Here is a 12,513-nt window from a genome sequence, read left to right on the forward strand (position 1 = left end):
TAATAATAAATATTTCTTGAGAACAAACAATATAAGAAAATTCACTTAATTGAAGAATCTTACGGTTCTTCAATGGATGACAATTGAATTTTCAAGAATTTTCGCATCATACTGATCCGGTATGGTCCGACCGGTCATACCAAATAATAAAATTATTGGAATCAATGTTCATTTGATTTACCCAAGCATGTGTTTCAACCATCGATATTCGCGTAGTACAAATTGGGAGAAATATCTAATAACTTTGTATAGATATTTACTTATACCATTATTTGTAGTCTCAATCGATAATAATTTTGGCAAATAGCTTTGAAACTTAATAAGTTTCTTTGAGACTTACTACAAAATAATGAATTATTTATAATCAATTTATCTCCCAGATAATAATAGATTAGCTCTTAGGAGCTTCAATCAATGTTGTACTACCGATTTTATATGAACATTGGCTTCCGTATCATCAAATAAGAGAAATATGTATATTTTTCTCTCAGTATAATATGCGTCACAGCATATAAGAGAATATTCACATTCTTCATCAAAATGAAACAAAATATATTAAAAGATATATAGAAAGTCAATAAAAAAAATTTATAGAAGAAAAAGATTAAATTTAAGATAAACTAACATATGAGATGAGATTTGAAGAGAAAAGAATTACATAATCAAATCTTCAACTATTATCTTCAAAGAAGTTTGCAGCATCTAGATATGTAGTATCACGTGAGGCCATTAAAATCATTCCTTTTATAGGCAAAAATTGCTCAAATATCATGATTATGGAAAATCTAATTTATCTCCACATTATTTTTATTTCTTTAATTAATGCTTGACAAAGCTTAATTAAATATTGTGGAGTATGACAAATATATGTCTAATAGCTTCATACCATATCGGTAAAAAATATTATCTTCACTCTTGAATTGTTATATTGAGAATCCTTATTATTCTCTATTACTTCCATAATAATGACGGTAATACCGTCTTCCTCATCCCCTTCTACAGTCATGATCATAATTAATTTTGCCTTCTTGCAAATGAAGCCGCACACGAGGAATGGAGTAAAACTAATAAGATGACTCATGACTTTCATTAATAGTCCATATACTCACTACAAATAGGCATGATATCATTGAGTATCTAAAACTCCTTTACAATATTACTATTGTAACAACAAATCAAACGAAAATGCGGATATTCATGAATAATATTTCTCCTTATAATTCAAAAGAAATTAATTCAAAAACACGAACTATATTTATTTACGATTCAAATCTTGCAACTCATGTGCATCCGAGAACCGTAATACGCTTAAATCTCAACTTCATGTGCATCGAATCGTATCATTTACCTCAAATCTCAACATTCATCTATAGAACGTATTCATTTACCAAATCTTCAACCAGTCACCAAACCGATTCATACACTCAAATCTCAACTCATGTGCATCTAAAACCGTATCATTTACAATCAAATCTTGCAACCAGTGCATTTAACAATATTTGTGGTCAAAGCTAGCACCCACTATACACAATAAATAAAACCACAATCGTTAAAGCAACATAATATCTTATATTTGATTATTCTTAGATTCAATAAAACACATACCTTATCATGATGTACACATCAAGATGGACAAGGTAAACTCCATTGTTACAAAACGTCAGAGGTTGATCATCTTTCACTTTGAATAGAAAACATAATGATACATAGTCCGCCTCTCTCAAAACGCAATACTTACGATTCGTCTGACGAATCGTCGATAACGTATAAAATAAATAGAAAATAATAGATACAAAGAAGAAAGACAAGATGAGTTCAATCAACTCATTCATGAGAGCATACATATTTATAGTAGAAGGAGCATTACTCGAAGGAAAACAATATATGATCCACACAATAAGATATTCTATATGAAAGATAGATCCGCCCAAGATAAAGGCAAGAATGGAAATATTACTGCCAATATTTGTAATGAGATGGTTGTGATCTTCACCAATATTGCATCTTGAGGTAATTGAGATCTTCAATTGGAAGTACAATCTCTTTGGGGTAATGGACATCCATAATAAATATTATTTATAACAATAACAACCAAATAGTTATTTATAGTGATTCAGTTTTCACGTATAATCTATTAATTGCATCAGAGTCATTAAATAGCCTTTTTTTAATTTTTTTTAAATTTTAAATCAAATAGTTTTCAAGATAAAATCCATTGACCAATCAGGATAGATAAAACAAGTCGTTTGATATGGTCCTATGGATGTAATTGTGACTTGTGAGATGTATTTTTGTCTTAAGAGTTTGAACTTCCTTCTTTCTACACCTCATTTTTTTTATCTTGCTAGGGTGGTTCTTTTGATTTAGTTGTGCTTTTGGTGCCTCCAATGGATGGTGGGTATGTCTATTTCCTTAAATCTTAGTCGCTCAAAATATGGTTCGATTCGTGTAAGAGAAAAACTGGTATTTTCCACTTAACTTTGTTTGAAGTACGGATAGTTGTTTGACTACTGATATTTATTGAAATTCACACATCCCAACAGTGGGCACCACATGCACCACCACATCATTGGCATTACTCTAACAAGATCCTTTTTCCCATCCCCTAGACTCGTAGGACCCTAGTTGTTCTAATTGGTTAGAACTTAGGCCCAATAAATAATTAGTGAGATTCTCTTGGCAGTCAATGTGTATATGTACCACCTACATGGTTGCATTTGAGAAAGGATATATTTGTTTTTTTTTTTGGTAACCAATTTTCATTAAGGCTGAGCAGAAACCAATGTTGATGAATACAGCCAAGGAGTGGAAAGAGACCAAACTGTCGAGCCCGCAATCAACAGGGCCATCCTTGCTAGGTCATGAGCAATTAAATTGTTAGACCTAGGGATCAAAACAAACCTACATTCCTGAAAATCCAATTGAATTTTCCTGATATCCCTAACAATTGGGTCTATGTTAACAGGAATTCCAATTGAGGGATCATTAGGAAGGATATATTTGTAGGATCATGCTTGAGTGGTGCGTCTGACTTGGTGGTACCTGAGGTGCCCACATTTGCATGTACGCTATGTGGATTTTATTAATTTTCGGCCATTCAAAACATCATGTACACTAACATAACCAACTTCTTTTTTTTGGTGGAACACAACCAATTTAAGTGAAACGAAATCGGTTGCATTTGAGAGATGATATATTTGTAGATCATGCTTGACGGATATGCGGGCGCCCCGACGGGAGAAACGCCACGCGCGAATTGGATCGGACGGTTAAGAATAAAGTAATGAAGGTTTACTGTAAAAATTAATTTTTAATTCCAATTGAAGACAAATTTATAATTCACAAACGAAGTCCTTCATCGTGAGGAAACGCCAGCATCGGCGTCGACGGGGTCGACTCTATCCTCACCAACTCGACCTCACTCGTGAGGATACTCCGCACTCCGGACACGACAAAGAGATTGGTCAAAAATCATCAAACCACCTCCAGGCGGCGATGAGTACTCAGTGTTGTCACGCTCCAACCAAACCGATCGCCGCTCAACCGCTGCTCAAGCCACGCACGGAGAAGACGGAAAACAACAACGGACGGAAGCGGCCAAGGAAAGAGATGATAAGCCCGAACCAACGGACTAACAACCCAACGAGCGAAAGGCCCGGATAACCCCGATTCCCCAACAGCTCCCGAAACCTAGGGTTCGCCGAAGGCCTCGCGAAATCATGCGAATGAGACATCGGCGATCGACGGAAACCGATTAAGAACAAGATCGAACACCGCCTCCACGAAGATTTCGAGAGTTTACATCATGGCACCGATGCCGAGGTTTGGGCGGCTAAGAACTAGAAAAAGGGAATTCTCGTGGGAACAGATAACTCTTTCTTTGAGATTGAATCCTAATGGGTCATCGGGTTCACGGGAACGAACAGGTAGACCCGAGAAAGGGAGTCTGTCATCAGCCGGAACATACACAACACACACATACGACAAGAGGAGCAATCCACGTCCAAAAGAACCCGCAGAATCAAAATGGAGGGGAACACGAAAATGAGGATGAAAGTAACCCACGACACGGAAATGAGGGACTTCTTTGTAATTAATAAAATTTAAGTCTTTAAATGAAAAACAAAATAATTTTACTATAAACTCCTGGCCTTAATCTCAACCGTTCGATCCGATATCGACGACGTGGCGTTATCATGACCGTCGGCTGCTGCCGCAAATAAAAATCCATGCTTGACTGGTGCATTTGATGTTATGGTGCCTATGGTGCCACCATTGCATGCACGCTATGTGAATTTTTTCGAGATGTAACCAACTTAACTGAAACAAAATCAATTTTTTTTATGAGATGAACCGGAACATATTTTGAACCGATGAAATTAAATAAAATTCAGTGGGCACCACACGCACCACATTTTGTAAAACGGTATAGGAAGAAACGACATTAAAACGTGTGAAACCCGCGGGAAGCTATTCTTGCCTGAGAAAATCCAGGCCAAATCTCTGTCTGCCTACCCTCCTGTGATTTTGAACTTTGTTTTTTTTCTGAAAACAATTGTTCTTGAAAAATAATCTATCAGTTTTGATTTTTGATTTAAGTACAGCATCATCAACGAGAGAAGGATTGGATTTTAAGATTATTGTCTTGCCAAAAATGACAGATTCTGAGGTTGGGCAGAATACCAGAACCACGGATTCGCCATCAACACCTCGGGTTGCACCTCGACCATCGTTCGTCGATTCGTTAAAAGCTCTTTCAGGTGTTCGCGTTTCGAAGGAGGATCTTAAGAGGAAGATTCTGATCCCACAGTATCTTTGTCTTGCAATGCTCGACGCTATTCATTACAAGAACCCAAATGCAGGTAAACATCATGCGGAGGATGCCAAAGGGGAGGCAGCGCCTGAAGCACCGATTGTTGTGTTTGTGAATGCGAAGAGCGGTGGGAAGTATGGTCCGGTTCTTCAAGGGAGGCTTCGGGAATTAATGTGCGAACAACAGGTCAAGACCTTTATTGCATTTGAATTCCAGTTTTTTTTATAAAAGAAAACACGATTCTGAATTCAGAAACTTATACATCATTGCATTTTAGAACTTTGATTAGTGGAGAAGGAAGTTCAATCATTCACGCATGCAGACATGAAAAGAAAGAGATCACAAGTATAAACGTGATAAGTACGTATTAAACATGTATCATGGGTATTAAGGAAATGCTAACGTCAGTTAAGAAATTGAAAGAAAAGAAAAGGAGAAGACTTGGACATATCCTTCGCTAGGGTCTCAAGGCTGTAGGCATTGTGTAGTTTCAGATATTTGTTGCTGTCATGAATTTAAATAAATGGCAGAGGCGGTGCTTAACGTGGTGAGGCTTCTTTGAGGTTAATGTTATTCTCGGCGTATGGGAATCAATTGAATGTACCAAAAAAATAACAAGTGTCACCTTTTCACCACACATTAGGAGGGGACCCACAAGGGCTCTCACCTCTGATTCATCTTTTCGTAATTCAGAGATGGCCTCCTTCCTAATATGTGGTGGAGAGGTGTGAGAGGAGCACAAACCTCTACTCTAATGGGTAGAAAAACCCTACTCTTGGAATACAGGTCCACACACTGGGTGATTTCGAGTGCACACGCAGATATGGAGAAAAGAGTTAGACTTAACTGATGGTAGGCGATCCAGAAGAATATGCACTTGGTAATTGATGTTCACCTTCAATGATTCCGACTAAAAAACTATTTTCTCCATGCTGGTGGTCATCAAATTAGTTTCATAAATACTATGTGTGTCTTTTTTATATTTAAGCTTCATCTTCTTGCAGCTAGATGGGAAGCGGTATTTATGTATGCGTGATGTAAAAAATTGTTCCTTTTTATAACTTAACTGGTTTATCCTCTTGTTTCCATTCTTCCTTATCTACAATTGAGAATCATCCTATTCCTAGTTGTGTTTCAAAGGCTTTGTCTATTCTTGGGTGGACCAATGCTATGACGGAGGAGCTGTTGGCATTGAAGAAATTCTGACTTAGGATCTTGTTCCCTTACCTGTATGGAAGTCTTCTATTGGCTGTAGTGGGGGTTTTTTGTTCCCAGGGTGAACACTGATGGTTCACTTGCCAGCTAGAAGGCCCATCTTCTGGCAAAGTTGTATGCTTAAGTGTATTGTCAGGGGAAGAATACTATTGTGTATTGAATCGAGAAACTTCATATCGGTTGAGACAATCGCCGTGGGCATTGTTTCGCCGGTGATAGATTGCATAGAGTTGTATCAGAGGTCATTGGGTCTAGACCCACATTGCTTCTATGATGGCTAGGATTTGATCCATGCGTCCTCAAGTGTGTAGAGTACCAAGCTCACCCTTATCTGCTGCAAGTATTATTTACCAATTGAGACTTAGTTTTTCGGATTTATTTTCTACTAATTGGGACTTGGGAGTATTTATTATCATAGACTACATGTGTTTTGATTTAACTGCTCTCTTGCATTTTTATATTCTATATCAGTCATATTGTTGCAGTACATTGTGTGTCTCTATTCACTAAGCTTGTGGATAAAAGCTTACCCCTAATGGATACTCCTTTTAGGTAACAATGCAGGTGATATCCCAGCCTTGGTGGAGGCTGTATAGTTGCTCAGGATGTAGTTCTGTGGATCCAGACCATAATTCTGTGGATTAAAGAGTTTTTACTAGGTGGATTCTTGATGGGCTTGGGTGGGATTTGTAGCCTGTTATCCATCTTCCCTTTCTATCAAGTCTCTATCTTCTCACCAAGTTTAGATCATAATATATCTAATGCATACAGTTTTAAGTGTTTTTCTGTTCTTGATGATTACATTCTGCTATACTTCACTTCAATTTGTCTCATTCTTCTTAGGTTTGATACTCTACTCTATTAGACCCTATTTGTAATTGATCCACTGTTATCCTTGTGGTCAAATTTGTTTAAATTTTCAGATCTGACTTTAAGCTTTAATTCTGATATCAGTTTAACACTATATTCTGAGTTTTATCTCTAAGTTCTGCTTCAAATCGTTGATAAATCTAATCAGAATTTCAACTGACTTAAATTTCTGATTCTGATTTTAGGTTAATGCTATATTCTGGGTTTTGTCTCTTAACTTATGCCTCAAAATCGTTGATTACCTAATTGGTTCTGCCATACTGCTTTTGTTTTCAAGTTTCCTACTTGCAGTAGGATTACTCTGTGAACACAAAATCCAGGTGTCAGGTTTAAAAAGATACTCTAGAGGCCGTCTCTTTTCTTTTGGGACCAACTCTTTGTGTCATACGACTCACACCCCACCTAGCGTTATCAGGCCAACCTGACAACCCACGGTGTGATCCACAAAACGTAGGATTGTGCATCACAGTAACATAACCAAAACATTAAATACAATACATAATCAAGAGCAAGAAAACAAATGCATCAATTAATAACTGAATATCCATAGAAAGAAATAGCAGAAGTGAATTAGATCATTTATTACAAGCTTTTTTAAAATTCCAAAATTCTACCACTTAGTACCCAAAGTAATTATCTTGTCCCAAAATCTACTAACAACTTACAGACTATGTCTTAGCTCTATAAGCAAAGGCGTAACATCCATAAGAACTGTCGTGAGGTGGCTTGTAGGGCTCTGAGGTCCCCACATCATACGCCTTTGCCTGAGAATGTACCTCCAGCTCAACAAATCCATTATAACCTGCAACCTCATCTGAAGAGAGGTCCCCAAAAATGGGTAAGTTCCAATCCACTGAACTTATAAGGGGAAACAAGCAATATATAAGCAGAGTGATATGATGTCCTAATATGTAGACTAGTATGCTAACCATGCTGATCTCTATCTAGGTAAACATGCTTTAAAAGTACACCAGCCTCCTTTGGGTAGGTCCACTCTCTCATATCATTATCATCATTGTCACCATGATCAAGGGTAGGTCACCACTCTCTCACCACAACCAGGGTTTTAAGGGATTATTGGTCCATCTCATAGAAACAAAAGTGCATGACCATTGGCTTGAGACTGATGCGTCTTAAGGAACTATCCAGCCATGGAGGGGTCTTCTACTTATCATGTCACTCATGGAAACAATACCATTCCTCAAGTAGGCCATTCTGTTGTCCTGTATCCTCTCTATTCTAGGAATGTTGTTCCTCATGGCTCCTAATCGTCTGTGGATGCACATCCCGTAACCCTATGGTCCATCTACGCATGATGTACCGATGACAATCCCCTCACAACTCTCAACCATCTATTATGCACCCACGAGCCCAATCCTATATGATATTCAATCTAAACCATGAATGGCATGGCGATAGTACTCTGTCTCCCTCAAGACTCTCAATTGTCTATTGGATGGCGACAAGTCACCTACTGCTGCCGCGGGTCTTTCGACTTCAATACCCCTGTCGAAAGGGTGGTAACATGTGGGAATATCCTAACCATGCATCTTAGTGATGTACATATATATGCATAAACATGAACATATGAAGTGCGTGAAGAGTCAGAAGCAATGGTTGAAGCCACCACCCCTGGTACAAGATGGTATGGATGCAAGGCAAGGTAACTCATTCCTGAATATCATTATACAAGTATAAAGGAAGAAATAAAATAATCATCCACCCATCAATGCCTATATGCATACATGTCCTAAATAACATTTCGGAACCATTCAACATATCACAATCATGATGTTAGAAGTGAATGAATTAACAGAATAGTAAACCTGAAGTCTAGCATCCAGTCCCCTCACCCTGACAGTGTTCTAAAAGCTTGCATTGAATTTCCAACTTCAAGAAAAAGACACCAAAAGCCTTGCACAAACCCCTAGAATATGTTGGTAAAGTTAGATTTCGAGTTGTAATCAAATCTGGCCTGAAAAAGAGCTTGACCAGTGGCAGCAACCTTGGTGGTCAGTTGGCGATCGACTGCCCATGTTTCTGGATAGAACCCAGTCCAAAATTCAGACCTTTCTTCCCCAAACCCCAAGGTATTTTGGGCTGGTCTCATGCATGATTTCCAGCACTAAAGCCGAACACCCACAAATCAAGTGCACAAACAAATCTAACCTAGATTTTCAAATCCAATAAAAACTTGAAGGAATTTGGATTGATATTGGAATCACAGCAATTGGGAGATCTATCTCTTTTCCTTCTTGCTGAATTTGATCAGAGATGATTAGAATACCAAGATTCTCTGATTAGATCTCAATTCCAACATGAAAACCTTATTCATCAACTTCTATTCCCTATTAGAATTAAGATTAAACTGAATAGAACTGAAGATGAGGAAGAGGCTTACCTTTAAGATCGGTTCATGACTGAGATCTAGTAGATCGAAGGTTTTAACTGCAGCAAGGATGATCTCTTCTCCCAAAACTCTTCTCTTCCGCTCTCTGAAGTTGTTAGTCACCTAATGAGTGAATAAGCTCGGAAATTAGGTTTAAGTAACCAATTAGGGGCTTAAGGTTCAACTCTATTTTTCCTGAATTTGCCCAACCAACAGGGTCACCTAGGCGATTGGTTGCCAATCAACCGCCTGGTACCAACCGCCTCCCTTTTGTCAGTTAACTGAAGGCCTGAATGGTCCAGGGTGGTTTCAAACATGAGAGAAAACCCTGGGAGACTCCAAAACTCTTACTTGCACTTGGTTGTCATCCATCCTCAACTCCAGAAGCTTGCAATCCATCTTCCCATTCTGTCTGGGTGTGAGTTTTTCCTTCTATCTTTCTCCAATATGGCTAAAGAATGTAGATCTCCACCATCCAAATCCATGGGTTTGGACTCTAATCCCACGATCTCTAACTGAATGGACCATGACTTCCTAGGTTGGATCTACGGGTTTTCGGGCCTGCAATTAGAGTTTTGGGCTAGGATCCTAGGGGATATCATACTTTGACTACAATGTGAGAATTGTATTGTTGAAATCAGTAACTAATCTCAGTTTCTCATTCTCGTTCCTAGACTCACAGTCATTTTTTCTGGTCTTATCCAAATTAATTCTCTTAGGACATTAAAAACCCCACTAAGGTGCATGTTCAATCTGATGGTAGCCCCCTTGTACAAAAAATAGTGAAGGTTTGAACTTGCTGTATTCCAACCTGCCAGGACCAAGGAGGAATTCATACTTAATCAAAGCCCTCCACTAATCTGTCACATGTAACAGACTTCTGATCCAGCTAGAGAAGTTTATCTTAGTAACCTGCTTGAAAAAGCTGTTCTGGGTGACAGTATTAAGGTTTTGAATTGAACAATGATACACACGTTTTCTAGAAGTAAGATATGTTGTCTTTACCTTTTTATGAAGAGGAGAAGATGGAGCTCTGCTTTTTCGTATTTTACATTTGGGTTCTTTTCCAGACTTGTATTTCACCTTGTAGAATTCCAGCTGTCTCAACTTAGTAATAAGGAATTTATTTTTAAATTATTGAATACAGTGAATTTATCAATAAACAAATTTTTTTTTATAATATTATCATTAAATTGAACATATCTTATTGCATTTTTGTCTTTTCTAATGCATCTAGTTATGAAGCAAGGTTTCCTTTCATGTATTGGGCCAATTAGCAGAGACCTATTGTCACCTGTACAATATTGTGACAAAATAAACTAGATATAACAGGGAGAAGAAGGGAAAAAGAGGAAGAAGTAGGAGGAGAATTAGAGGCTGGGAGCACAGCTACTTAGCAGCTCTTCCTTGCACAATTTATATTTATACAAATTGTGGCCCAAAGGGCAGCTAGAAAGCAGCGGTAGAAACCTTTTACAAACCTTGAAACATAAAATTGGAAAATACTAAGAATAGGAAAAGGAAATAGAACATAACAAACAAAAGCTGTTCCCCATACTCTTCATGTGTATAGTGAACCACTTAATTATTACTTCTAAGTTCTAACACTCAAGCTGTAATATACATATCAAAGGACTCTAACTTGGAATGGCAAGAACAAACATTAAAAGCTTCATCAATCTTGAGGGCAGATTGCAATAGTAGAATGCGGTAAACATCATAGAACTCTACCCAGGAGATAATAAATAGCAACATCGGTAAATAATTTTTATGTCGATGAGCCATCCAACAGTAAGAAAATTAGGCTGTAGTAAGCATGAACTGCATTAACTAGCATAGCAGGGAAAACAATATCAAAGGCACTACCCTAATAATTCCTGCAGTAATATTTAGTCATTGTCTCAAAAGTGCATCTCTACATACATCATGAGAGATAGGTAGTAGGTAGGAGTATCCAGAAGAGAAGACAAAAAAGTGCAGCTTTGATGCCCACACATAAGCTCTTTGCAAGGAATGCAAATAGTAGGTAGTAATTCTGCTCAACCAAAGACAGAGACAGAGCTTCCAATTGAGGTATTGAAAGTAGTATAGATTACTTTGAATAAGATAGCTAATATGGGTTACTGTGGACCAAATAGGTAGTTACTACTGCAGAATACTATCTTAAAATAAAAGTCTCCACAGGTAATAATCTTCCATAGTTTTTGAGTAGAGAAATAATGAGTCTTCAATTTCCCATCAATTCTAGCATTACACGTGGGCAAATAATGACAACCACTGATCGGCATCTTAAAGGATGAGCATCTCCAGAAAAAGGGGAAAAAATAATAATTCAATTCTAACCAAATAATAAGATCTCAAGTGATAATTTCAATGCACCTTTCATGGTATATGTAATCTCTAAGTAAGTATGATCCCAAGAAATATTTTCCAAGCTCCCCTCATAGTAGTTAATTATGTAATATGGCAAATATATGCTGTCGATTTATGATAAAAATCTAATGTCAAGGATTGATTGTGTAGGCAGAATTTAATGGGAATGAATGCAAAATATTTAGAAGGAGGGAGAGGCGTAGGGTAGATAATCAAAAGCAATGAGGAAGCATCAGATATATTAAACTTGTAGCAGTAACGGAGGTGGGTGGAAAAATATGTTAAAACATCAGTAGGCAGTTGATGGCATAACTGATGTTAAATTCACAGTTGTGAGTTTTCTAAAAGAAACTTAGAAGAAATAGAGCAGCAACAAATTCTCATGGAAAAAAATGAACTTGCAGAAACTAGTTCCTGCTGCCAAACATGGAAAGAAGATCTGAAATGCAATATATCTTTGATGGGTTTTGATTTAGTTGTACTAAACAAATCACGGAGGATGAATATAGATAAATAGAAAGGGAAAACAAGAGAGCAGTAAAACTTAGGTTCATGGTAGTAGAATGACCATAAACAAAGATTTCAGTCAGACAGTAGCAGGTTTAATAGGACTCATAATGAGAGGCAATTTTTATCTAGAGGGAAGAAGGAAACCCCAAAAGAGTAGGTTGTGAAAATTACCAGATTAGAAACTCTGAAGCCAACTGTAGGTTTATTAAAAACTTAGATGTTGTAAGCAAGGTAGGTAGATCCTTCAAACTGAGGTCGGGTCTCCATCTAGGTAAATACACTGCCCTCAAAATCTTAACAGCATCAACTGGGTAGGTAATATGCAAAAGAGACTCCAAAAAGC

General features: G+C 37.5%; 1 protein-coding gene across 1 annotated transcript in view; it reads left to right on the forward strand.

Annotated features, from left to right (window-relative positions):
* Positions 1-4,474: 4,474 nt before the first annotated feature.
* Positions 4,475-12,513, forward strand: part of LOC148999973 (diacylglycerol kinase 4-like) — a 58,827-nt gene continuing 50,788 nt past the window's right edge. Inside the window, exon 1 of the mRNA XM_089140582.1 lies at positions 4,475-4,999. Coding sequence (XP_088996708.1) covers positions 4,655-4,999 — 345 coding nt within the window. The 5' untranslated portion in view covers positions 4,475-4,654. The remainder of the gene's footprint in view (positions 5,000-12,513) is intronic.

Source organism: Hakea prostrata, chromosome 11 (assembly GCF_041222555.1).
Source record: "Hakea prostrata isolate BN-2017 chromosome 11, UWA_Hpros_2, whole genome shotgun sequence".
Classification (NCBI taxonomy): Eukaryota; Viridiplantae; Streptophyta; class Magnoliopsida; order Proteales; family Proteaceae; genus Hakea; species Hakea prostrata.